The sequence below is a fragment of the Schistocerca cancellata genome, chromosome 1 (genome assembly GCF_023864275.1).
Source record: "Schistocerca cancellata isolate TAMUIC-IGC-003103 chromosome 1, iqSchCanc2.1, whole genome shotgun sequence".
In the NCBI taxonomy this organism is placed as follows: Eukaryota; Metazoa; Arthropoda; class Insecta; order Orthoptera; family Acrididae; genus Schistocerca; species Schistocerca cancellata.
The window spans coordinates 320,210,885-320,238,205 of NC_064626.1; the positions used below are offsets into that span (position 1 = coordinate 320,210,885).

The following is a 27,321-nucleotide window of genomic DNA, read 5'->3' on the forward strand; positions in this document are numbered from 1 at the left end:
CTTACTTGTAACCGTTTTGGCGCGAATACGCACAGAGCAGTCTTCGTTTCACTTTGCAGAAGTTAAGTTGTTATTTCGCTTTGTAAAAGAACAGTCAAGTCTTGTGTTTGGTTAAAGTGGAAATTAAATATATGAAGGTTGATACAAAACTGTTTTCTTGATAATGTGACAATTAAGAAGAAGTATATGTGAATTTACAAGAAGTTTAATAAAAATATGGATCGTGAACACCAAGTCAAAAATTATTTCTACCATACCATTGTTCTGATCTGGGATTGTTTGATCATTAAGAATTTCCTGAAAAATGTATTTGTTAGGTCTTCAGATATTGCTAAAATACAGATCTGGACCTTCTAACAGTTAAAGTGGTATCACCCTAGAATGAACAAGATGAGCCACAACAACTTCGACGAAATCTACGTGGGAATCCATACAAGATAAGTGCCAAAATTAATGACTTTTTTACAGTGACTTCATTATTTCCATTCTGACGATACAATCCACAGTCAATAACTTTGTTGTTGCCCAATAAAGCGTACATATGCTGCGTGAGCAGCATTAATAATCTGGTTTCTAACCTACTTTGCAAGTGGTGGTATTGTTACAACAGGCACAATTAAAAAAACAAGGCGTCAGTCTGGTTTCTGTTCGCACAAGATAAAAAAACACAACTAGTGACAGTATGGTGGCTGTTCGCAACACTGACAGGGGACGCACAACACTAAACACTAACTTAGCACTATACAGATGACACGGTGGCAGATGGGGGGGGGGGATGCGGGGGGGGGGGGGAGGACCCGGACTGATAAGGGCGGAAAATGGGGGAGGAGAGGAAGAGAAAAAAGGGGGAGCCGATGGAGGGAGGGGAATGAACCAGCTAATATCGTCACATTCTTCAGTGCACGAGTTAAAATGTTCTTCAAATCATATCTTTAAAATGATAACAATAAATGTTGGAGAATTTGACGAACCACATTCGCCTTTTTATTGATATCAATTATTTACAAAATTGCATCCACTGAGAATAATGAACGCAAACTGGAAAACTGATGGAACAAGCAGTGCGTGCGGCGACGTGGCGCCCCCTCACGGATGCGTCAGCCGCTGGCGCTCCCGCTGCCGCTGCCGTATCGCCCTGATGGACTCCCAGACGTCGTCGGCGAGCAGCTGCGGCTCCTCGAAGGCGGCGAAGTGCCCTCCCCGAGGCAGGACTGTGTAGCGCACCAGGTTCACGTGTTTGTCGCGCACCAGGGACTCCGGCGTGAAGATTATCTCGTTCACGAACTGCGCGCACGCCGTCGGGGTCACATTTGGAATGCTGAAAAATAGGTAATTACACTCGTGTTGTCTTTAAACACATCCCTCCTCTTTATTTCGTCTTCATGTAAGGGCGCAACAAGAAAACCACCTAAGGCTAGGCGCAAATTGAGACGCGTATAGCGCGTGTGGCGCGACGCAGCGCAGCGCGTGTTTTTGTAACATCACAGGTTCAAACAGGACCGCGCAAATTGCGACGCGACGCGACTGGGACGCGACAGCGCCTGCGCCAGGTCGTGCGGCGTTGTGGTTGAGGCACAGTTTCTCGCGCCGCGCGTCGTGCTTGCCTCGCTAGCACCGTGGGAAATTTGAGACGGGGAGCGGAAAAGTAGCACGGAGATATGCTCACATCGGAACGGCGCATATGAGCAGTGGTAATATTGCCCATACGATAAATTTTGCCTTACTGTGTACTGAATTTTATTGCCTTTGGGTAGTATTTCGTTTTTCGCCATTTAAACGCTCCAGCTTTCTCCGTTAGCTCGTTATACTTTTCTGTTACTTATATGTGCATAGTTTTGTTTTGTTTTTCTTCTGTCAAGAAAAATGTATACTTCAGTAACTGATGAGCCATTGGCCACTGGAATTGCACCGTATGCCTCCGCGATGTTTTCAGATCGCAAGAAGAGACAGAGGGTAGTGAATAAGGAAGCAAGGAATATTATAAAAGCATGTGATTAAGAATCAAGGCAGGAAAGTAAAGCAAGGTTATCTTCTCGCTGCCTAGTAAGCTAGCGTATCTGTACGATCTGTTACAAAAATTTAGAAAGGGATAATCTCCACAGGTGTGATCCCTTTGTGCATCTGGTAAAAAGCGTCCAAGATCTGAAGTATAGAAGTTTCACTGTGATTACTCCGATATGGATGTAATAATGTAATACGACACACTGTACTACATGCATGTGAGCAACATACTTCCACTGTAAGCTAGAAACAGTCGAAAAGCAGTCACAAATAACAATGTTTTAATTGGTTCGCCGTGATGAGAAAAAGCATTTCAATTGTTGCATGGGCATTATCAGCATTAATAAACTAATTATACAACAACAGGCTACACAAATGAAGAAAATGGTCGGTATTATTACGAAAGTAGGAATATCCCAAAAGAGTGTTATGATTACATATATTTAATTTGTTGAAATGTGCTGCTGACAAAGGCAGATCTACTTTCATGACAATGTTTTTCGAACTCCATCTCACAAGGCACACATGGCTAGCTTGTGCATTCCTGTCGCGCGCATTATCCTTCGCTGCTGACAATACACTCACCGTTGTGTTGTGCGACAGATCAATTGTTTATTTTTCTCAATAACAACTATTTTATTCGCGATCACGCATTGTCAGTTTGGCAAGCCGTAGGTGAGTAACCAGTATCTGGTGTGTGCCTATCATTCCGCCTGAAGGAACGCTCCTCATTATTTTAATACTGCTCAGATCAAGAGAAGGAATAAAATCCTTTGGTAAGTTTCCATTCCAGTCGCTCAGTGTTAAAAATACGATGGGTTACGGGGATTCCACCAAAATTCCAACAGAATTGCCAATCTGTTTTTGTGTGAGTTGTTAACCTTTTCTCATTCGCAGAAGCATCACCATTTATGAGTAAAGGCCACATTTCTCTTGGTGACTGGTTTAATTGTACTTCCTTTGTCACAATGTAATTTTCCAAACTCATCTCACATCAGCTATTGAGACAGAATTCCGAAACGGAGGGCCTCATTAAACAAGTAATTGGCAATCACAGAGCGCAATAGCTTACGAAAAACCTCGTATTATCGGTTTGCAGTAACATAAAAGAAGAAATTTCATGTTTATTTTCATACTAGGAAGCTCTCGTTTCGCTAGCTGTCGATAACTCTTAAAAAATTAGTCACTGGAGTGAAATAAATAAAAAAAGAAGTAGTGATATATCGCCATAGATAAGAATGTTCCGTGTGTTTAATAATTGGGAAAACATTCTCCTCCTTGTGTGCTATCATTCGCCAAACTTTCGTTTCGATGTCTCGAGCGGTTTAGGAGATACGAGAGATGTTGCGAGTATTTCATTCTCGCGGGCGTGAGATCGGAAGTGAGCGCGCTACATGGGATCCATTTTCTCGAGATCGGAGGCAGATAGAGATCTCCTCCCAAGTCTAAACAAAAATTCAGCATGTTAGCTGAATTTCATGCGCAGCAACATATGGTGTAACACGCACCAAACACAAAATCATAGCAACCCCTAATATTCGTTGCAAACTTTTTGAGTTTTGCGTAGTGTCTCACTAACATGGGTACATCACAATAAGAATGGTCATTAGCGAGGTGATGGGCACTTCGTCACGAAGCTGACATATAAACACTACAAGTAAGGCAAAAATAATATATTTTCAGAGAATAGTTTCTGTAAAATCGTTTGAGAAAGATAAGAGGTTGCGCGCGAGTCGGTTCAATCAGCGCAGAGCGTCGCCAGTCGGCGCGTGCGAAGTATGGTGTACGCGTCGCAATATGCGCTGGACCCGCGCGACCCGTGCGGCACGTGCGTGTCGCGCTGTAGTGTCGTGTCACGTCACACGTACTATACGCTTCTCAATTTGCGCCTAGCCTAAGGTGAACCTCAATACACCTAACACTGAAACTTGCTGAAAGACTAAAATGACACACTGGGCCGGAAACAGTTTTTCGCGAACAACACTCTTGCCAACATTACTAACGGAACGCGTCTCGCTGGCTGACTCAACCAGATGTAAAAGTGTGAAACCGGAATTTCCCTATAGAAGGTGCTAGCCGTATGTGTAGGGTAGAGAACCTGTATATAGAGAGAGTGGCCATAGGTGAAGTTGCCCGTGATTGGTTGATTAGCTTTGGCGCCATTTTTCTGCCAAACGTCTCACGCGCTTCTTATGTTCGCCGTGCTTTTGAGATGAATTGAAGTTCAGAGGACTTTTGGAAACGATTAAAAGGTATTGTAATTATTGAGAGACTTGTTATGCGTTGTGCATGCATGTTCGATTTAGTTGTATATCGTTTTTAGTACGTAATTAGCGTTTGCGAGCTTAAATACGAGTTGAAATAATGAAGCTTTTTGTGATGAAGTCGGTAGGCCTACATGTTTGAAGCAAACACGTTAGTAATTGTACAGAATTTGTTTTGACATCTGTAATTCGTTCTGCAGACGTTTGTAAACGATGCCAGGTTGTGCTGCATTTGGTTGTTCCAATAGAGGCGAAGGTGGATTTCGCATGTTAGCATTTCCACGTAATGGTTGCTGAAACATTATTCGTAGTAAATAATTTTAGGTACTCTTGAAGACAGTTTTTAATAGGCCTACTTACTGTGGGGTAGAAGGGATACGGTAGTTTTCTTGTTATATTTGGTCGTTATTACACTAGCCTACATTTAACATTACCTGATTTTTGTAATCTTTTTCGTTTGTTATCTACGAGAGGTATTCAAGTCGTAAGCAGTTGTTTACTTGTGACATGCAAAAAGTTTGGAGACATGACAAGAAGTACTAATACGTCTCAAACTTTTTTCATGTGACAAGTAAACAACTGCTTACGACTTTCATTCATCTGACGTAATACAGGTACCTTAAATCTTTAGCGTTATGCACTTCCTATACAAAACAAATGCTATACACTATATATATTTTTTTATTTACATTACTTTCATTGCAATATGTCTAGTAAACGAACTTCAAAAGTCAAAAGTCCCGCCGGCAGTTTGGCAGAAAAATGGCCGCCGTATCGTCCGGTTGGCCACTCTCTCCCTATACAGGCTCTCTAGTGTAGGGCCCATGAGACCGCGTCTGCAGCGCCATCTGCTTTCTATAAAGGCTGACGACGGATGTCAACACACAGTAACCCGTAGGGTTTTCTGTTATCATTTGAAGAAAACTGCTGCAGAATCGCATCGACTGCTTGTCGAAACTCTCAGCGAGCATGCTCTTGGGAAAACACTGTGTTTCGAGTGGTTAAAAAAATTCATAAGTGGTGATTTAGACGTGAGAAACGACGAGCACGGAAAACCACCGAAAAAGTTCGAAGACAACAAGCTGCAGCCTTTATTGGATGAAGATGATGCTCAAACTCAACAGGAACTCGCAGAATAACTGAATGTCACGCAGAAAGCCGTTTCTTTTCGGTTGAAAGCTATAGGAAAGGTGCAGAAGTGGGGTTCGCATGAACTGATTGGAAGACTCCAAGCAAATCGAAAGATCACTTGTGAAATGCTGCTAGCCAGAGAGATGATGAAAAATGGATGTATTTTCAGGATCCTAAGCGTCGTAAATCGTGGGTGAATCCAGGCTAACCATCGACATCCATTTCAAAACCAAGTCGCTTTGGAAAGAAGACATTGCTCTCTGTTTGGTGGGATCGTAAAGGTGTCGCCTATTATGAGCTGCTAAACCTGGTGAAACCGTTGACATTGATCGGTATCAACAGCCAATGATCGATGTAAACCAAGTATTACGTGAAAAACGACCGGAATATAGTAAAAGGCAACAAAAAATCACATTGTTCCATGATAACGCCTCATCACGCACACACCAAAGCGGGTCAGGGCAACGATGGAGACGTTCAGTTGGGAAATACTAAAGCATGCGGCTTATTCTCCGGACTTGGCTCCGTCTGATTAACATATATTTGCATCACTGGGCCACGGTATCGCTGAACAACGCTTCAGTTCCTATGAAAATGTAAGAAAAAGGATCGCTGACTGGTTCGCTTCAAAAGAAGAATTTTTTTTTCTTTTTGCATGGCATTCATAGCCTGCCGGAGAGGTGGGAGAAATGTATAAATAGCAATTGAGATTATTTTAAATAAAATATTGTTTATCAGTTTCAAACAACAGACGTGTACTTATTGCAACCAAATTCCGGTTTCATACTTCTACACCTGATTTACCACTACCTTCTGATCGTTACCGTAATGTGTTTCTCACTCTGTAGTGGAGTGAATGCTACAATAAAACTAATTTGCCGATAATAAATTTCTATTAAATCAAGGTCCAGTTCTAGACACAGTTTTAACACGAGAACTTCCACTACAGCATGTACTTCGCTGGACGGAGGCAGATTCATTTCGGAAGTAACCGATAAGTTATTCACCGCTGTATGAGGTGCATTCAAGTTCTAAGGCCTCCGATTTTTTTTCTCCAGACTGGAAAGAGATAGAAACATGCGCATTGTTTTAAAATGAGGCCGCATTCATTGTCAATACGTCCCAGAGATGGCAGCACCGTACGGCAGATGGAATTTTACCGCCAGCGGCGAGAATGAGAACTATTTTAAATACTTAAAATTGCGACGTTTTCCTTCCTTGAACAGCGTGCAATCATTCGTTTTCTGAATTTGCGTGGTGTGAAAGCAATTGAAATTCATCGACAGTTGAAGGAGACATGTGGTAATGGAGTTATGGATGTGTCGAAAGTGCGTTCGTCGGTGCGACAGTTTAATGAAGGCAGAACATCGTGTGACAACAAACCGAAACAACCTCGGGCTCGCACAAGCCGGTCTGACGACATGATCGAGAAAGTGGAAGGAATTGTTTTGGGGGATTGCAGAATGACTGTTGAACAGATCGCCTCCAGAGTTGGCATTTCTGTGTGTTCTGTGCACACAATCCTGCATGACGACCTGAAAATGCGAAAAGTTTCATCCAGGTGGGTGCCACGAATGCTGACGGACGACCACATGGCTGTCCGTGTGGCATGTTGCCAAGCAATGTTGACGCGCAACGACAGCATGAATGAGACTTTCTTTTCGTCGGTTGTGACAATGGATGAGACGTGGATGCCATTTTTCAATCCAGAAACAAAGCGCCAGTCAGCTCAATGGAAGCACACAGATTCATCGCCACCAAAAAAATTTCGGGTAACCGCCAGTGCTGAAAAAATGATGGTGTCCATGTTCTGGGACAGCGAGGGCGTAATCCTTACCCATTGCGTTCCAAGGGGCACTACGGTAACAGGTGCATACTACGAAAATGTTTTGAAGCACAAATTCCTTCCTGCACTGCAACAAAAACGTCCGTCAAGGGCTGCGCATGTGCTGTTTCACCAAGACAACGCACCCGCACATCGAGCTAACGTTACGCAACAGTTTCTTCTTACAACTTTGAAGTGATTCCTCATGCTCCCTACTCACTTGACCTGGCTCCTAGTGACTTTTGGCTTTTTCCAACAACGAAAGACGCTCTCCGTGGCCGCACATTCACCAGCCGTGCTGCTATTGCCTCAGCGATTTTCCAGTGGTCAAAACAGACTCCTAAAGAAGCCTTCGCCGCTGCCATGGAATCATGGCGTCAGCGTTGTGAAAAATGTGTACGTCTGCAGGGCGATTACGTCGAGAAGTAACGCCAGTTTCATTGATTTCGGGTGAGTAGCTAATTAGAAAAAAAATCGGAGGCCTTAGAACTTGAATACACCTCGTATCACTTGGTACAGAGATGTTAGAATATCTGCAGGATAATGCAAGAACGAGAATACCCCAGGCATATCATTCTCGTATAGAAAGACGTAAAATTACTAAAGGACACATTAAAAATGGCTCAAAGTATCTCACAAAATCGAAGTAAATTTGGGTATTAGATAAGTGTGTTATGCCCCTCGATATTTATAATAGAGTGAGGAACCTTGTGCGAGTCGTTTACGAGATATCGTATTTTGAAAAGTTCTCATACCAACCCTTGCATAATACAATATCTGTGGTAGCACACACTAAAGAACAATGCAAGTGCGTACACCAGTTATGTGGATTCTCGCCGATAACGACACAACTAACCATCACAAGCTTGAGAATCGGCATGCCTTTAAGATGCACACTGTGACTTGCCCCCTCTCATATTTATATCTTACTCTGAGTAATTCGATTTGGGGAAGCATGGCCGAGTATTGTCATTACAAGGCTAGTATTGAGAACTCAGAAGATATGAATATTTTCCTCTCTAATTGCATGTGGTGAAAATTTGCTATTGCTTCACACGCGGACTTCCCACGCAGCGTCTCTCGTCACCCGGGTGGTCCGGTGACAGGCGGGTTCTGCTGATCTTGAAAGGGTTATGCCGACGGGTGTGAGGAGTCGAGTGGATGCTGTCCAGACGCCATTGTCATAAGAGGGGGGGGGGGGGGGGGCGACACGCCCACAGGGACCTGAAGAAGCGGCTGGGGCTAGAGATTCCGTTACTTCGCAGAAACTTCGTGAAAACACTTTCTGACGGACTTCCAGCGAGGTGTGGGAATGATTTGTGTTCACAGGCAGTCTTGGCGGGCAAATTCCCGCGTTTTCTGCAAAATCATAACTGTGATTGGTTTGCTCAGGGGATAGCTCCGTGACGTAGCAAAATCGGCGCAGAAATTGGCACCAAGTATCTCCTTTGGTGGAATAGTAGTGCTTCGGCAATAGAGTGGAATTTTCCGCCGGTTTTCGAGTTGCTGATTGGCACGTTTAACCACGGCCACTGTCTTGGGGGCGGGTATGTTCTGTGTTCGGCTTGTACAGGTGTTCTTGAGAGGGTCGGCTCTCGCCTTTCAGTCGGAGTAGGTTACAAGACTGAGCTCTCGCATCCCTGGCATTCCATTGGCAGTCTAATATACTTTTATTTAATTGCAACTGTTTGACGAAGTTACTGAAGTTTCGACTTCAACGTAACTTTCCGAGTACAGATGGCAATTGAGCGTTCTGCGTACAAGCGGCCTATGTTGTCTGTCTTGAGCAGTTTTGGCTAAAGTTGACTGTATCGGAGTTACTGTGTGACTTCGCTTGTTAAAATCAATCACTGTACTGTCAGCCTTCTTCGTCTCCCTCAGAGGCGCATTTGTGTTGCTATGAAGTCTTTAGTCTGAAAAAACCAGACCAGGATAATTTGTTTCAGGCTATACTCGCGACGTTATCATCACCACGACGGGACGTTGAAGCAACCAGCCATCGCCAACGGGAGGCCAGATCGTGTCCTTGCAGTTAAGAAGACAGCTTGCTAATGTATGTCCGCAGCACCGGCAGATTAGGGAATTTAGCTACTGACAATCAGAGTTCAGCAGAGCGCGCCTGTTCGTCTTTTCTAACGTGGTTCTGTCTTGGGTGTTCATTGTCTGAGTTCTCATTAGTGTAGTAGCAGTTAATGTTGGGTTGGCTGGGTGTTTCTCTTAAGATTTGAGTTGCAAGGAATTGGCTCCACATACCAGTTGGTCATAAATGTCACAATCTAGTTTATGGACAACTTCACCTTCACAGCATTTATTTGAGTATCCAATTTGACGTATTGTAAATGTTTCGTGTCTTTTGTTTATTATTTTCCGTTTAGTCATAATAAATCAAATTGTTATTTTGGAAGCCGGCCGCGGTGGTCTCGCGGTTCTAGGCGCGCAGTCCGGAACCGCGCGACTGCTACGGTCGTAGGTTCGAATCCTGCCTCGGGCATGGATGTGTGTGATGTCCTTAGGTTAGTTAGGTTTAAGTAGTTCTAAGTTCTAGGGGACTGATGACCACAGCTGTTAAGTCCCATAGTGCTCAGAGCCATTTGAACCATTTGTTATTTTGGACAGATCGCTAGAGCAACCCTTGCATGTCTCACTACGTTAATGAAGCTTTCCTTTATCAAATTAATTTCTATCAAATTAAATTGTTGCAGGTGCCAAACACTTTTCTACTCCACTTGCAGGGTCGATTAGAGTCAGTTCACGTTTCTTCTTAATCCATGTGCAACAGCAAAAGTTGGAGTTCGAAAAGGGGGGGGGGGGCTTAGAGCATCATTCCATATGAAGATTCTAGAAGAATTTAGTGTTAAATACACTGCTAGCCCCGGCACCTCGCAAGCTGTGTTCAAAATGACCGGCGGCAATTGCGATACACGCTTCCAGTCTGGTATCGAACGACTTCTGCACATGTGCTAGTGTTACAGCGAAGCTGGTCGAGTAGGCTGCAGCAGTACGTCGTTCCATATCATCGATTGTAGTTGGTATGTCCTTGTAGACAGCTCTTTCACCTTTCCCCATAGCAAAAGGCCTACAGGCATCAAATTCGGGGAACGGGCCGGCCAAGGTACAGGTACTCTGTGCCCGATCCAACGATTTGGAAGCAATTCGTAAAGACGTGGTGTAGTACTTCGTGCGCTATGGACAGCCATCATATTGGTACCACAGTGGAAGACGGCCTGTTAGGAGGCTACGGTACTTGTGCGCGTTCGGTGTTCCGTATATGAAACACGGGCCTATGAGCTGATGGTTCACTATCCCACACCACACGTTCACACGGCGTGGACGCTGACGTTCCACCTGACGAAGCCAACGGGGATTGTCAGCAGACCAGTAGTGCATGTTTCGGCGGTTTACCTTGCCATGACTGGTAAATGTGGCTTCATCACTAAACAAGATACCCTGTCTTAATGCCCATGTACAGAAACTAACACGATTCTCATAACCGTTTCCATGCAGCTCTTGATGGAGAGAGATGTAAAAGGACTGGAACCTGTGTGGATGTGTAGGTCACTTGCGCGACTCATGCCACTTCCTCGTGTGATTGCGCGGGAGCTAAGGTGTGGATCAACTACGACAGCAGTAAGAACATTTGTTACCCCCTCTTTTGTTGTTAGCTGTTTCCTTCTGTTACGTTGTCTAGGTGTTAGGCTACCATTTTCACAACACTGGCTGAAGACGCTGATAAATAATTGCCGAGATGGTTGACATCTCTTGGGATATCTTGCCGCGAATGGCACAAACCAGTGACCGTGTGGAAATTTTTCAAAATACGGTATCTCGCAAACGACTATCAATAGAATCCCGCAACAAACACCACTGACATTCTAATTTACCCTGCTTTCTGTCTGTTAATGTCAATAGGCATTGTCCCATTCAAAAACATGTTTGTTTACACAAAAAAGAGGCTTTAGAAGTGCATTACAATCTCTTTACTGGATAACAATACGAGCCCCTGACTACCAATCCATTCTGTGAAAAACGCATACCAATAGCACCTTTCATTTCCGCAATATTTGCGGTTCAAGTTTTAGGTGATTCGCCCTCTGTATAGCAACAGTCTCTTGAGAGAGTGGAAGTTCGTAGGTCACTATGGTTTAAAAATATCGTACGAAACACAAATAAACGCTTGTTCGTCCCTGATGACCATGGAGATCGAAACGGATGGGATGCTCCCTTTCCTAGATGTTTTGATTAGAAGACGAGCTGACGGCACTTTGGGCCACAGCGTGTATAGGAAGAAGACGCACACCGATTTGTACCTACATGCGGATAGCTGCCACCACGCGGCACAAAAGTATGGCGTGCTCAAAACTCTTGTACACAGAGCTCACACCATCTCCGACGGGGACAGTCTCCAACAAGAATAGGACCATCTGAAGACCGTGTTTCGGAGGAGCGGTTACAAGGAATGACAAATTCGGAAGGCTGTACATGCCACACCTGCAGCGCCGGCAGGAACTAAGGATGAACCTCAGGAGGAGATGGCCTTGGCTGTTATTCCGTTTTGTGGGGCCTTATCCGGAAAAATTGGACGCATTTTACGTAAACACCAAGTGAAAACCATCTTCCGTCCCCTAAGCAAAACCAAGAGCCTTCTTGCTAGTGTCAAGGACAGCCTTGGTCTACGTAAATCAGGGGTTTATCAGATACCTTACCAATGTGATAGTGTATACATAGGGCAGACCATTCGTACCATTGAGGACCGATGCCGAGGACATCAACGGCACACTAGACTGCAACAGCCCAGTAAGACGGCAATCGCTGAGCATTGCCTGTCGGAACCCCACAGCATGGATTATGACCAAACCAAAGTCCTGACACAGACTTCCAAATACTGGGACTGTGTCATCAAAGAAGCCATAGAGATCAGAGTAAGGGAGCCACAACTAAATCGTGACAGCGGCTACATCCTTAGCAAGGTGTGGGAACCCGCGATCACCCGGATTAAGAAGAAAAATGATATTTCCCAGAGAGTACCTACTTCGGGGGAGGAGGGAAGAATAACGAGACCGCTGCCGGCAGACCCTCCTGAACGAGAAGACATGGGACGCAGCGGCCAGACGGCGGGAGCACCTGGACCGCGCGCGGGGCGCGGACCGCACCGACTCATAGGAAGCGCCTGAGGGAGGAGTGGGAGGGGGATTGTCTTATATATACATGGCGCCGGCCCACCGCCGGTCAGTACATCAGCGCACCTGATGATGGCAACGTGGTCGATTGCTGAAATATTGTGTCCTATGCACACATATGCCAGGCTGTTCACCCGAGATTTATTTCATCATAAAATACGCCTGGAGAAATTGAAGAATCACAGTTAATTATATAGTATGATGAAGATAAACTGCAACTGCTGTCCACAAACTAAGGTTACTAGGCCAGATCTCTGTTGATAAGACAAAAGTAATTGCATTTCCACGAGTCGAACATATAACATAAAAACTGTCATTTATGAATGATAGTAGCACAAGTAAAATGTTTTCCTGTCTTGGAAATTAAATAAGTTATCTAGACGATCAAGATGCACATAAAACGAGTAAAACTCGAAAATATGTAGACCCTATTGTACTGTAAATAGAACTTTAAAAAATTAGGCGAGGAAATAAATTAAATTTTATAAAACTATGGCAGTGTAACTTGGACATTTACCAAACAAAACGTAAAATTCGAAGCATCTGAAATGAGGTTCCTAATAGCTGTGAAACGACGTGAAAAATTAAATGAGAGTTGAAAGGTGAACCAATAAACAATAGAAAAGATGATAATAGGTATAAATTGAAGGGTCATATGGAAAGGAAATCTTAGTATTCTATGACAACGCATTTCATTTCAAGCAGCCACCGTGCCTGAACTTGACATTTCAATATCTTTGTATATCAATTATCTGTGAAAGACATTTTCTTTCCTTTTTTTTGTTAAACTAATAAAATTTATACTCCTCTCTCCTTCTTTGAGCATTCCTGTGATTTGTACTCTGTGTTAAATAGTAATGCTAAGTCCGATTATAATAATTATTATTACTATCATGCAAAACTAACTCTTTGCATCAACGATAATACGGTTTCTTGTCACCAGGCACGCTGCTTTCCAACGACTGCTTGATGCGAAGCCGATTCTTGCTCGAGAATGAAAGTAAATTCAAACGAATAAAAACAGTTTTATGCCGTAACGAAAAACTAACAAAGCTAATTCCTTCTTTCCAATATTATGATTACACGTTTTCTTTTCTTATTGGCAATTTAATGTATCTTTCCTTCGACAACATTTTACTGTCATTGACAAATTTAAAATAACAAAATCTACACAGGGGGAGAAAGGTGACAGACTGTGTTAGAGGACGCGGGAAGAGAGGGCAGGAATAAGGCTGACCCACGAAGATAGAACAGGTATTACAGCTGATCCCTGAATGGGAAGATGATGATGTGTTAGTCGTTCAAGATACGTGTGAGAGCCTCTGGATGGTTGGAAAACAGGAAAAAAACTGCTACGGTATCTTTGATTTTGTTATCGACATGTCTCAGTCGATACGACTGTTGCCCGCGAAAGTTAAGACAGGCACAGAGCTTTACCCTGTTAGGAAGTTACATCACAGTTTATATACCGTTGCTGAGTGAAATCTAACATGCCAGGTGGCTATAATTAAAACGCAGCTAGTCACACAGGTCCAGTATGAGATGTAATTATCTTATAGCAGCAAAACTTGGTATATATTTTAATGCATTAACGCGAACCGATTTACGGTGGAAAAAATTAGTTCCTGTTTTGGCAATAAGGTGCAAACCTGGCACTGTGAATTCGCCGCTTACACAACTTGCTCAATATGATTACCGGAGACGTCGACGAGATGCTGTACAGCGCCAGATTTGCACCAGGTGGCCATAATTGGAACTATTATTTTTCCAGTGTAACTCTGTTCCGAATTAACGCATTGGCTTATTTACCAAGTTTCTCTGCCATATGATAGTTACAGCCCACGCTCTACCTCCGCGAGTAGTTGCACTTTAATTATAAGCACCCGGTACCAACATACTTTCCAACATCAGTAAAAAATTGTAAGAATGGCGCTTCCTTTCACAAAAAAGAAAGGTAGTAGAAAACAGTTAGTTTATCTTTGCACTATGCATTAACCTTACTAAAAACATAGATTCATATGAGAGTGAACTGGGTACCACAGACGATAGTGCTGCTGTGTGAGGACGACGCCATCGACCACTTAACGATGGCTAAGGAGTACTACATCGAAAGCTAGTTGAAGTTGACGCACATGACGCGACAGGAATCTCGAGAAGATATTATCAACTACAGTTGAGTGTTACTTACGACTCAAGGTTCAACGCGTATTGCGCCTTATTGAAGGACTCGCTGTACAGTCGGACTGAGGTGGTGATGGAGCCAGTGACCCAGTAGATCATGATGTTGTCCAGCAGGTCAGTGAGGGTGTACTTGCGCGTCAGGCCACCGTCAGGGAGAGACTTCCAGCTGGGATTCGTCCACGTGGAGAATTTTTCCAGGATGTAGGCAGCCAACGCTGCGGGCGAGGTCTGCAGAGCGATGCCTGAAACAAGGATGCTTACAGACACATCGCATTCAAACACACAGAGAGCAACGAGAAAATGTCGTATAAGTATTTCTCGCGCAAAATAACGTGGCACCAGCGCAGAAAAGCATTGTCGTCGTGAGTGCTGCGCGATCCCAACCCGTGGTTCCAGGGGTGCGGCTGCCTCAACTGACAGTCGCCTGCAAACTTCGAGCATGCTCGTTGCTATCTCTTTGCTGCAAAGTATGGCACTGCGATTTTCGCACACCATAGGTGCCAGGAAAGTTCTCCATAGTCGGAGACGGACATATAATTTCCATCTTCTTCTTTCGTTTCACCCTCTTTGGGGTACGCTGGATCAATCATTTTTTTGTGCGTTGTTCCTTTCTTAGGGCCCAGTATTTCTTCATTCTTTCTGATCTTCTTCTCCTCTCTTCTTCCGAGATGAAGGATTTGGACTTTTGTGTGGATTTGTCTTGGAACCTTATGTTTTCATCTTTAGTAATTAATTTAGCAGTTCGATCAATAAGTGAACTTTCTGAAATATTTAATTCCACTAGGTCTTTCTCAGTTTCTTTAAACCAGTTGGGCTTCGTTTTTCGGTTACGGAAGAAGTCAAAGATTTGTTTAGTTAATCTGTTGGAATTCATTCTGAGAAGATGACCATAAAAATTTATTCTCCTTTTTCGCATAGAATCTGAAAGTTTTTCAATTTTCTTGTAGAGAGTTTCATTTTTGATGTATATAATCTTATTGTCTTGAAATTTTGGCCCAATGATTTTTCTTAAAATTTTTCTTTCCTTTACCTCAAGTTTCTCTCCATTATAATTTCCATGTGACACATATTCTATATTTTACGTAGTCAGTATCATAGGAAACAACATTCTCCCTATGCTAAATTTTTGTACCCCTTTTTTGTGAATTCTCGCGCGCCGTTCGAGAGTGGAACGATAGAGAGACGGCTTGAAGGTGGTTCATTGAACCCTCTGCCAGGCACTTTATTGTGAATAGCAGAGTAATCACGTAGATTTAGATGAAGGTGAAATTTCCTGTGTACAGCATATGGTCGTTTCTTGTCTTGCTGTGAATGACCCTTTGTTATCTTTTGTTTATGTGACTATTTCTTTTTTTCCTTACACTAGAGAGAAACTATTTCTGTGTTTCAACGTTCACATTCATCTTATTGGTCATACAGACAAACACGTTAATACGAACACTTGCAGACTCGCTAGCAGTATCTTAAAAGTTACTCGAAGTATACACGGACCAGTCACATTAATGAGACCACCAGCCAAAAGTCTGAATAATCATCTTTTGCAGCGTGCACGTGCAGGAAGAGTGTCAGTGATGTTCTCGAAAGTACCGACAGGGATGTGGAGTTATGCCGACTCCAGTGAAGTGGGCAGTGCACTGGGTTTCTCGGTTGTGGATCATGTCCAGACAGCCCAGTCGAGGTGGTCCCACAGATTCTCGATTGGGTTTAGATCCAAAATGTTTGGTGGACAGGGAGAACGGTGAACGCATCCTGATGCCCTTCAAACCACGTACATACATTGTGAGTTGTGGGACACGTTGACGTCCTGTTGGTAGACGCCATTGTTATGAGGAAAAACAAACTGCATGTAGGCGTGGACATGGACCTCAAGGATAGATGAATAATGCTGTTGATCCACTGTTCCTTCTAGAATGACGACATCACTCAGGGAATACCACGAAAACATTCCCCAGATCGTAACACTTCCTCCTCCAGCTGGGACTCTTCCAATAATTGTTGCAGGGTGTTTGCTTTCAGACGTTTAAGGCCGATGGGGCATAAAACGTGTTTCATCTGAAAAGGTCACCTGTCCGTACTCAGTGGACGTCCTATTGCGGTATTGGTGTGCAGATTCCAGCCTTCATCACCAGTGAACAGCAGTCAGCATGGCAGCGTGAACCAGACACTCGTCGTGGAGGCCCATAAACAGCAACATTCTCTGAACAGTCATTGAGGAGACACTGTTGGTAGCCTCTTGGTTGATCTAGGTACTCAGTTGCTTAACAGTTGTAAATCTGTTCACCTGTACACGTCCACACAGCTGTCGTTCACCTCAGTCATCTATGGCCTATGGTGCACCGTAATTCCATCAGCATTGGTTTGTATAATACCAATTTGCCTTGCATGGTATACTTTCGGCAGCATGCGAACATTTCACAAACTTACCCGTTTCGGAAATGCTTCCATCCTAGGCCTCAAAGCCAATGATCATACCCTTTTGGACGTCAGATATTTCGTTCCGTTTCGGCATTACTACGACGATGACGACTGCAGTGTTTTCCACCACCCCTCCCCCCCCCCCCCAACATGCTTTATATACCCTCCAATGCTAGTGCTGCCATCTGATGTCAATGAATGATTATTACACACTGATATCGAACGAGGGCGATGGCCGCATTAACGTGACCGGACCGTGTAAGTTTGTGCACAGATTTGAGCTGTCAAACTGCAGCCTCTCTACTGCTCAGTAGCTGTTCACAATGTAGCCCCCACCACTGCCACGTTTCCCTTCCCCATCACACCGTCTGCACAAGTATGGGCAAGTTGTTTTGTGCACATTGAATGTGAGTTCTGATTTGAACAATGGAGTCTGTTGGGAAGAGAAACACACAGATTATTGTAGCCAGGAATAACTGCTGTATTATACTGTAATAGAAACGACTGTGTGATGGTTGGTGCAGAGCATCCTTCCAGATGGAAGGTCACGTGTCTGCATGTGGCGTGCCGCTTGTTGCAGTCATTCTTCGGCGTACAGAGCACAAATCCCCCGCTCATGATCGCTGAACTGCCGCGAGTCGACATGTTATTGCAGACCTACCAGCTATAAAATGTTTCCCATGGAGGAAGTAGTTGTGGCTGCTACAAGCGTTGTTATTAAGAAAAAAAACAAATTATATCTCTTTATGAACGAGAACTTTGGGAAAATAAATCTTTACATAACATCTGAGGGTAGCCGTGCGGCCAAAGGCGCCTTGCCACGGTTTGCGCGGCTCCCCCCGCCGGAGGTTCGAGTCCTCCTTTGGGCATGGGTCTGTGTGTTGTCCTTAGCGTAACTTAGTTTAAGTTAGATTAAGTAGTGTGTAAGCCTAGGGACCGATGACGTCAGCAGTTTGGTCCCATAGAACTTACCACAAATTTCCAATTTTCCAATAACAACTGATGCATCCTGGAACAACGGATACGCCATTTGCATTTGTTGCGGACCTAGCTTTCGGTTCACCTCAGAACGAGATGCGATCTTTTGCAGTAAGAGCTTTATCTTTGGACAATAGAGCCCTTTTACCTTGTCGATGCAACAAGACATCTTACTGAATGTACACTGCCTGACGAAAAAAATAAGTACCCAGAAGGGGAGCAGGTTACGAAATGAAACTTCACGATTTGAGAGCGTAGGTGATGTTTCAGAGACTAGAAAATAGAGCCAAATTTACAAATAACTTGGCAGTGCAAGCCTAGTTATCAGTATGAAGTTTCAACTCTTCTGGCCGGGATTCATGCATAGATTCGATTGGAAAGAACATCATAAAGCCGTTGTATACCTTCCCGATGCAAGCTGACCCACAACTGTTGTAAATAGTCCTTCACATCATGGATACTGGCACTGGGGCAGAGTTGAAGCCCGAGATGTTCCCACACATGTTCTACCAGGGACAGATCTGGGGATCTAGCTGGCCGTGGGAGTACCTGAAATCAGGCACACAGCTCATAGAGATACGGGCCGTGTGTGGATGAACACTGTTCTGTTTAAAAGAGTCGCTACACTCGTGTCGCATGGGGAGTAATACACGAGGACGCAGGATGTCTTTGCCGTACCATTGAGCCGTCGTGTTCCCTCAATCACTATCATTCGTGACGTGAAGTCACATCCGATGCTTCCCACCACATGATGCTAGGATTATTACCACTATCCTCTCCAAAGCACTCAAAGAAAGGGACCTCTCCCCAGTTCTGTGCCATACTCATCCACGGTACTGATACACTGCGATTCACCAATGAACACATTGCGACGCCAATTACCAACTGCCCAGGCACCACTTCAGACGCAGCCGTTTCTGTTGTGGTGTTACGGCAGCACACTCATGGCACGATTCATAAGGCTTCTTTCACACTCTGTCAGGTGCTGGCAACGTTGTCTCGTACAAGTGTGCAGCATCTCTGTGTCGCTCACAGTCAACACTCAACATTTGACGCTGTTCACGCCCATTATATGCCGAACCAGACCTCATAAGAATATTAACTTACTACGGAGGCCGCTCTATTTGTCACAGAAAATTGCAACTGCAATCCTTTATACACCCGCCGATGGTAATGTAACACAGTACATTGGCGTCCGACCCTGTGTTCTGGGTGCTTCACTTTTTTTGTCAGGCAGTGCACGTATGGAATATTAGCCAATAAATGGCGCATTTACATTGACCTCTCAACTACTCTCTTGAATTAGCCCGCCCGGTTAGCCGAGCGATCTAACGCACGGCTTTCCGGAGTGGGAAGGAGCGCCTGGTCCCCGGCACGAATCCGCCCGGCGGACTTGCATCGAGGTCCGGTGAGCCGGCCAGTCTTTGGATGGTTTCTAGGCGGTTTTCCATCTGCCTCGGCGAATGCGGGCTGGTTCCTCTTATTCCGCCTCAGTTGCACTATGTCGGCGATTGATGCGCAAACAAGTTCTCCACGTATGCGTACACCACCATTGCTCTACCACGCAAACATAGGGGTTACACTCGTCTGGTGTGAGACGTTCCCTGGGAGGGCAGGGGGGGGGGGGGAGTCCACCGGTGGCCGGACAGTACAATAACCCTGAAGCGTGGCCTGGTGGGGCCGGCGTAGGGGTGAAGTGGACTGCGGTAGTCGTCATGGGGTTGTGGACCACTGAGGCTGCGGCGGGGTCGGAGCCTCTCTGTCGTTTCTAGGCCCCCAGTGTACCTACAATACAATACTCTCTTGAATTGGTGGGAGACATCATTAAATTTTGTGCTGTGCTTCACTGTAATTTTGTTCGACATGAAGTAAAATTTCTAAGGTACTGCAGAGCGATGTTTTTAAAGATACAGTATATTGTTCTGTCACAATATCTACATCTACATTTATACTCCGCAAGCCATCCAACGGTGTGTGGCGGAGGGCACTTAACGTGCCACTGTCATTACCTCCCTTTCCTGTTCCAGTCGAGTATGGTTCGCGGGAAGAACGACTGCCGGAAAGCCTCCGTGCGCGCTCGAATCTCTCTAATTTTACATTCGTGATCTCCTCGGGAGGTATAAGTAGTGGGAAGCAATATATTCGATACCTCATCCAGAAACGCACCCTATCGAAACCTGGACAGCAAGCTACACCGCGATGCAGAGCGCCTCTCTTGCAGAGTCTGCCACTTGTGTTTGCTAAACATCTCCGTAACGCTATCACGCTTACCAAATAACCCTGTGACGAAACGCGCCGCTCTTCTTTGGATCTTCTCTATCTCCTCTGTCAAGCCGACCTGATACGGATCCCACACTGATGAGCAATACTCAAGTATAGGTCGAACGAGTGTTTTGTAAGCCACCTCCTTTGTTGATGGACTACATTTTCTAAGGACTCTCCCAATGAATCTCAACCTGGCACCCGCCTTACCAACAATTAATTTTATATGATCATTCCACTTCAAATAGTTCCGTACGCATACTCCCAGATATTTTACACAAGTAACTGCTACCAGTGTCTGTTCCGCTATTATATAACCATACAATAAAGGACTCTTCTTTCTATGTATTCGCAATACATTACATTTGTCTATGTTAAGGGTCAGTTGCCACTCCCTGCACCAAGTGCCTATCCGCTGCAGATCTTCCTGCATTTCGCTGCAATTTTCTAATGCTACAACTTCTCTGTATACTACAGCATCATCCGCGAAAAGCCGCATGGAACTTCCGACACTATCTACTAGGTCATTTATATATATTGTGAAAGCAATGGTCCCATAACACTCCCCTGTGGGACGCCAGAGGCTACTTTGACGTGTGTAGACGTCTCTCCATTGATAACAAAATGCTGTGTCCTGTTTGCTAAAAACTCTTCAATCCAGCCACACAGCTGGTCTGATATTCTGTAGGCTCTTACTTTGTTTATCAGGCGACAGTGCGGAACTGTATCGAACGCCTTCCAAAAGTCAAGGAAAATGGCATCTACGTGGGAGCCTGTATCTAATATTTTCTGGATCTCATGAACGAATATAGCGAGTTGGGTCTCACTCGATCGCTGTTTCCGGAATCCATGTTGATTCCTACAGAGTAGATTTTGGGTTTCCAGAAATGACATGATACGCGAACAAAAAACATGTTCTAAAATTCTACAACAGATCGATGTCAGAGATATAGGCCAATAGTTTTGCGCATCTGCTCGACGACCCTTCTTGAAAACTGGAACTACCTGTGCTCTTTTCCAATCATTTGGAACCTTCCGTTCCTCTAGAGACTTGCGATACACGGCTGTTAGAAGGGGAGCAAGTTCTTTCGCGTATTCTGTGTAGAATCGAATTGGTATCCCGTCAGGTCCAGTGGACTTTCCTCTGTTGAGTGATTTCAGTTGCTTTTCTATTCCTTGGATACTTATCTCAATGTCAGCCATTTTTTCGTTCGTCTGAGGATTTAGAGAAGGAACTGCAGTGCGGTCTTCATCTGTGAAACATCTTGGAAAAAGGTGTTTAGCATTTCAGCTTTACGCGTGTCATCCTCTGTTTCAATGCCATTATCATCCCAGATTGTCTGGATATACCGTGAGACCGCTACGGTAGCAGGTTCGAATCCTGCCTCGGGCATGGATGAGTGTGATGTCCTTAGGTTAGGTAGGTTTAAGTAGTTCTAAGTTCCAGGGGACTGATGACCACAGCAGTTAAGTCCCATAGTGCCCAGAGCCATTTGAACCATTGTTTTGTCTGGATATGCTGTTTCGATCCACTTACTGATTTAACATAAGACCAGAACTTCCTAGGATTTTCTGTCAAGTCGATTCATAGAATTGTACTTTCGAATTCACTGAACGCTTCACGCATAGCCCTCCTTACGCTAACTTTGACATCGTTTAGCTTCTGTTTGTCTGAGAGGTTATGGCTGCGTTTAAATTTGCAGTGAAGTTCTCTTTGCTTTTGCAGTAGTTTCCTAACTTTGTTGTTGAACCACGGTGGGTTTTTCCCGTCCCTCACAGTTTTACTCGGTACGTACTTGTCTAAAACGCATTTTACGATTGCCGTGAACTTTTTCCATAAACACTCAACATTGTCAGTGTCGGAATAGAAATTTTCGTTTTGATCTGTTAGGTAGTCTGAAATCTGCCTCCTATTACTCTTTCTAAACAGATAAACCTTCCTCCCTTTATTTTTATATTCCTATTTGCTTCCATATTCAGGGATGCTGCAACGGCCTTATGATCACTGATTCCCTGTTCTGCGCTTACAGAGTCGAAAAGTTCGTGTCTGTTTGTTATCAGTAGGTCAAAGATGTTATCTCCACGAGTCGGTTCTCTGTTTAATTGCTCGAGGTAATTTTCGGATAAACTGCAGTGGAGCCAAAATTTGCAAGTGTTTGCCGTGACTTAGACTCTCGAATAATTGCAATAAACTACTTCAGCTACAGATCTTTGTACAGTAAATACCTTGCTAAAGATCAGTATCAGTTATTACAAGTAATTCCGTATCATTTTCTTCCCTGTGGTGGCTAGGTGTCAAAATCAGTGTTATACAATCTGTACATTTTGCTCCAAGGTTTCTTGTAAAATTGTTTACATAGTCTAACAGTCTTGGCCTGCTTGCTCATCGAAATACTCCCCAGCCGTGCGTGCTCGCAGCGGAAACGTGCAGGGCAGCGTCAGAAATCGTTGCAGCACGCAGAGTGGCACAGCAGCGAAAATCCCGCAGCAATGCTAGATTGGAAGGCAGTCAGTACGGACGTAGGCAAGAAAGCAGAAAGTGTGGCTGTTACTCAATAAAATAGTGACCATACTGGACCGGCTGAAGTAACGGAATATACACTCCTGGAAATTGAAATAAGAACACCGTGAATTCATTGTCCCAGGAAGGGGAAACTTTATTGACACATTCCTGGGGTCAGATACATCACATGATCACACTGACAGAACCACAGGCACATAGACACAGGCAACAGAGCATGCACAATGTCGGCACTAGTACAGTGTATATACACCTTTCGCAGCAATGCAGGCTGCTATTCTCCCATGGAGACGATCGTAAAGATGCTGGATGTAGTCCTGTGGAACGGCTTGCCATGCCATTTCCACCTGGCGCCTCAGTTGGACCAGCGTTCGTGCTGGACGTGCAGACCGCGTGAGACGACGCTTCATCCAGTCCCAAACATGCTCAATGGGGGACAGATCCGGAGATCTTGCTGGCCAGGGTAGTTGACTTACACCTTCTAGAGGACGTTGGGTGGCACGGGATACATACGGGCGTGCATTGTCCTGTTGGAACAGCAAGTTCCCTTGCCGGTCTAGGAATGGTAGAACGATGGGTTCGATGACGGTTTGGATGTACCGTGCACTATTCAGTGTCCCCTCGACGATCACCAGTGGTGTACGGCCAGTGTAGGAGATCGCTCCCCACACCATGATGCCGGGTGTTGGCCCTGTGTGCCTCGGTCGTATGCAGTCCTGATTGTGGCGCTCACCTGCACGGCGCCAAACACGCATACGACCATCATTGCCACCAAGGCAGAAGCGACTCTCATCGCTGAAGACGACGCGTCTCCATTCGTCCCTCCATTCACGCCTGTCGCGACACCACTGGAGGCGGGCTGCACGATGTTGGGGCGTGAGCGGAAGACGGCCTAACGGTGTGCGGGACCGTAGCCCAGCTTCATGCAGACGGTTGCGAATGGTCCTCGCCGATACCCCCGGAGCAACAGTGTCCCTAATTTGCTGGGAAGTGGCGGTGCGGTCCCCTACGACACTGCGTAGGATCCTACGGTCTTGGCGTGCATCCGTGCGTCGCTGCGGTCCGGTCCCAGGTCGACGGGCACGTGCACCTTCCGCCGACCACTGGCGACAACATCGATGTACTGTGGAGACCTCACGCCCCACGTGTTGAGCAGTTCGGCGGTACGTCCACCCGGCCTCCCGCATGCCTACTATACGCCCTCGCTCAAAGTCCGTCAGCTGCACATACGGTTCACGTCCACGCTGTCGCGGCATGCTACCAGTGTTAAAGACTGCGATGGAGCTCCGTATGCCACGGCAAACTGGCTGACACTGACGGCGGCGGTGCACAAATGCTGCTCAGCTAGCGCCATTAGACGGCCAACACCGCGGTTCCTGGTGTGTCCGCTGTGCCGTGCGTGTGATCATTGCTTGTACAGCCCTCTCGCAGTGTCCGGAGCAAGTATGGTGGGTCTGACACACCGGTGTCAATGTGTTCTTTTTTCCATTTCCAGGAGTGTATTAAGTTCAGCTGCTTTTGGTCTTCTTATAATTGCCAGTCTAGGAAACAAACGAATCCACCTCCTGCGATATTTTATGTACTTCCACTCAATAATGTCTTATGGAGTAATTTTCGAGGGTAACCTATCTTACTGCTCAAAACTGAGCAGTAAGGATGATATACGTTCAAGCATGGTTATCATGTACGTACGCCTTCAAAGAGTTGGGCATTTTAACAGCACCGTCACAGTACATATATTAGCTACATCTACATCTACATACATAATCCGCAATCCACCATAAGGTACGTGGCGGAGGGTACCTCGTACCACAACTAGCATGTGTGTACTGCCCTGTTCCACGAGATATTACTTAGGGAGCAACAAGTTGTGTGCAAATGGAGTCTAATGAAAGAAAACTACTACCAATGCCCTTCTTGACGTGAGAGTTACCCCACCGAAAGCTGTTGTTGTTGTTTTCCTCAGTCTGGAGACTGGTCTGATGCAGCTTTTTATTATAGTCTGTACTTTGCAAGCGTTTTCATCTTTGCACAGCAACTGCAACTTACATTCCTCTGAACCTGCTAACTGTATTGTAGCTCTGGTCTCGTTCTGAAGTTTTTATCCTCACAACTCCGTCCATCGCCGAATTAAATTTTCGTTGAAGCCTCAGGACATGTCCTATTAACCTATCCCTTCTTTTAGTTTTGCTGTGTCGTTCTACCCACATAACGTCCTATAGCAATATCTTTTAAATGATTCTAATCTAATAATCTCAGTAAGCTTGTTAGTCAACGATTCACTTCCACGTTAGCCTGCAGTCCACTAAAATATTTTCAGCAAAGACATCCTAACGCATAACTTCATATTAACATATTCTTTTTTTCTCAGAAATGCTTTTCTTGCTACTGGCTGCTTGCGTTTCACATACTCCTTAATCTTGTCGTCCTTAGTAATTTTCTTGGTCGAATAGCAAAAGTCCTTTATTACGCTTTTGCTTCTGATTGTCTACTCTAATTCTTCCAGATTCACGTGCCATATTTGACTACTTGTCATTGTCTTCCTTTTACTTTTATTAATGTCAATCTCATAATTACTTTTCAAGTCACTATGCATTCCATTCAATGTTCGCGAGTCCACTGCCGTCTCTGAAAGAATTGCATTGTCATCGCATGGCAAGCCTTAACTTTTTTGCTTATTCAATATGAACTTCAGTTCATTTTCCAAAATTCTCGTCAATGTTCTTTCCTACTATTGTCTGTACAGGTTGATTAACATGGGGACATACAGGGTGACAATTATTGAACTATATGAGAAAAAACGTAAATTAGTTACAAACTACGGCGTGCACACACTTTATTCAACATGTAAGCGTCATTACAGATATTTGGATTTAGGTTACGACATGTTCGACACGCTGTCATCATTGGCGATGATATGGCGCAGACGAATACCGAAATTCTGCATGACCCGCTGAAGTGTCAGACAATCCACGCTGTCGATGACCTCCTGAATGGCGGTTTTCAGCTCAGCAATGGTTTTGGTGTTATTGCTGTACACCTTATCTTTAATATAGCCTCACTAAAAGGAGTCGCATGTGTTCAGATCCGGGGGATATGGAGGCCAATCGAGGCCAATGCCAGTGGCCTCTGGATACCACAGAGCCAGAATGCGGTCCCCAAAGTGTTCCTCCCAAGCACTCTCCCACTCTCCTGCTTCGATGGGGTCGAACTCCGCCTTGCATGAACCACATCTCGTCGAAATCAGGGTCACTTTGGATAATGAGGATTAAATCGTCTTCCAAAAACTTCACGTACCGTTCGGTACTTACCGTGCCATCGAGGAATATCTCACCGATTATTCCTTGACTGGACACTGCACACCACACAGTCACCCGTTGAGGGTGAAGAGACTTCTCGATCGCGAAATACGGATTCTCAGTCCCCCAAATGCACCTATTTTGCTTATTGATGAACCCATCCAAATGAAAGTGTGCTTCGTCGTATACCAAATCATGCACGTGCATACTAATTCCCATCATGCCCCGCGACCAACTGTACAATTTGAACGTCCTACCGCAAAACCGTTCAGAAGTTATGACGATTTTATTTCGTATAGTTAAATAATCGTCACCTTGTAGATTACATCTATGTTTCCCTGCTTTCCGAACTACTGATCCCGTTCATCTTCTTCGCCTCCTGTAAGTGCAGTTAATTTTCTGTACAAGTTATAGAGTTTGTATTCCAATTAACAACAATCAAAGTTTTTCTAAATCTAAAAATATTATAAATGTAGGTTTGTCTTTCTTCAACGTAAGGTCTAAGAGAAAAAGTATTATTGCCTGTAGTTTTCCTAGATTTCTCCTGAACACAAAATGATCTTCGCTCAAGTCGCCTTTATAAGTCTTCCCATTCTTTTGTAGGTTATTCGGAATGGCATTTTGCAACAATATCAACCTTGAAATACGATAACATTCACCACTGTTAGCTCAAGCCATCTTTGTTATACGGATTATTACAATACATTCTTAGAGGTCTGAGAGTATTTCACCAGTCACACATCCTGGGTACTAGCTGAAATAAGTTTATCATTGCTGGCTCTTCCAAGGATCTTAACAATTCTGAGAGAATTCCATCTGCTCCAGATGCCTTGTTTCAACTAAGGACACAAATTAACGGAGAAACTGCTGAAATAAACTCCAAATGATGGAATGCACTGCAAATATAATCACTGAGTTAATCCACGCGAACACTCCTACTTGTGTAAGAGACACCGCAGATACTCATTACTTTTGGTTACCGTACAAGTGTCTTTGCCTTCTGGCGTTGTGCAGCTGTTCCTGTACTTCAGTGTACATACGTCGGCGTACCACAGTAGTGTTTACATTCAGACTCGTCTGCAAGTTCAAGGCTGACGTTTTCCCACCGCGTTCTCCATTTTCCCTGTTCATGGCAAGACGGGCATGTACTACGTACATTGAGTGTCAGGTCTTTCCTGGCGTTTCTTCAGTTCCATAACCCGAGGAGTTGCAATGGTTAGCACACTTGATCGCATTCAGGAGGACGACGATCCAAATCCGCATCCGA

At 44.7% G+C, this 27,321-nt stretch overlaps 1 protein-coding gene across 1 annotated transcript in view; it reads right to left on the minus strand.

The window, feature by feature from the left end:
- Positions 1 to 953: 953 nt before the first annotated feature.
- Positions 954 to 27,321, minus strand: part of LOC126173093 (juvenile hormone epoxide hydrolase 1-like) — a 62,837-nt gene continuing 36,469 nt past the window's right edge. The window contains exons 5-6 of the mRNA XM_049920930.1: positions 14,587 to 14,821; positions 954 to 1,318 (exon numbers count right to left, since the gene is read on the minus strand). Coding sequence (XP_049776887.1) covers positions 1,087 to 1,318; positions 14,587 to 14,821 — 467 coding nt within the window. The 3' untranslated portion in view covers positions 954 to 1,086. The remainder of the gene's footprint in view (positions 1,319 to 14,586; positions 14,822 to 27,321) is intronic.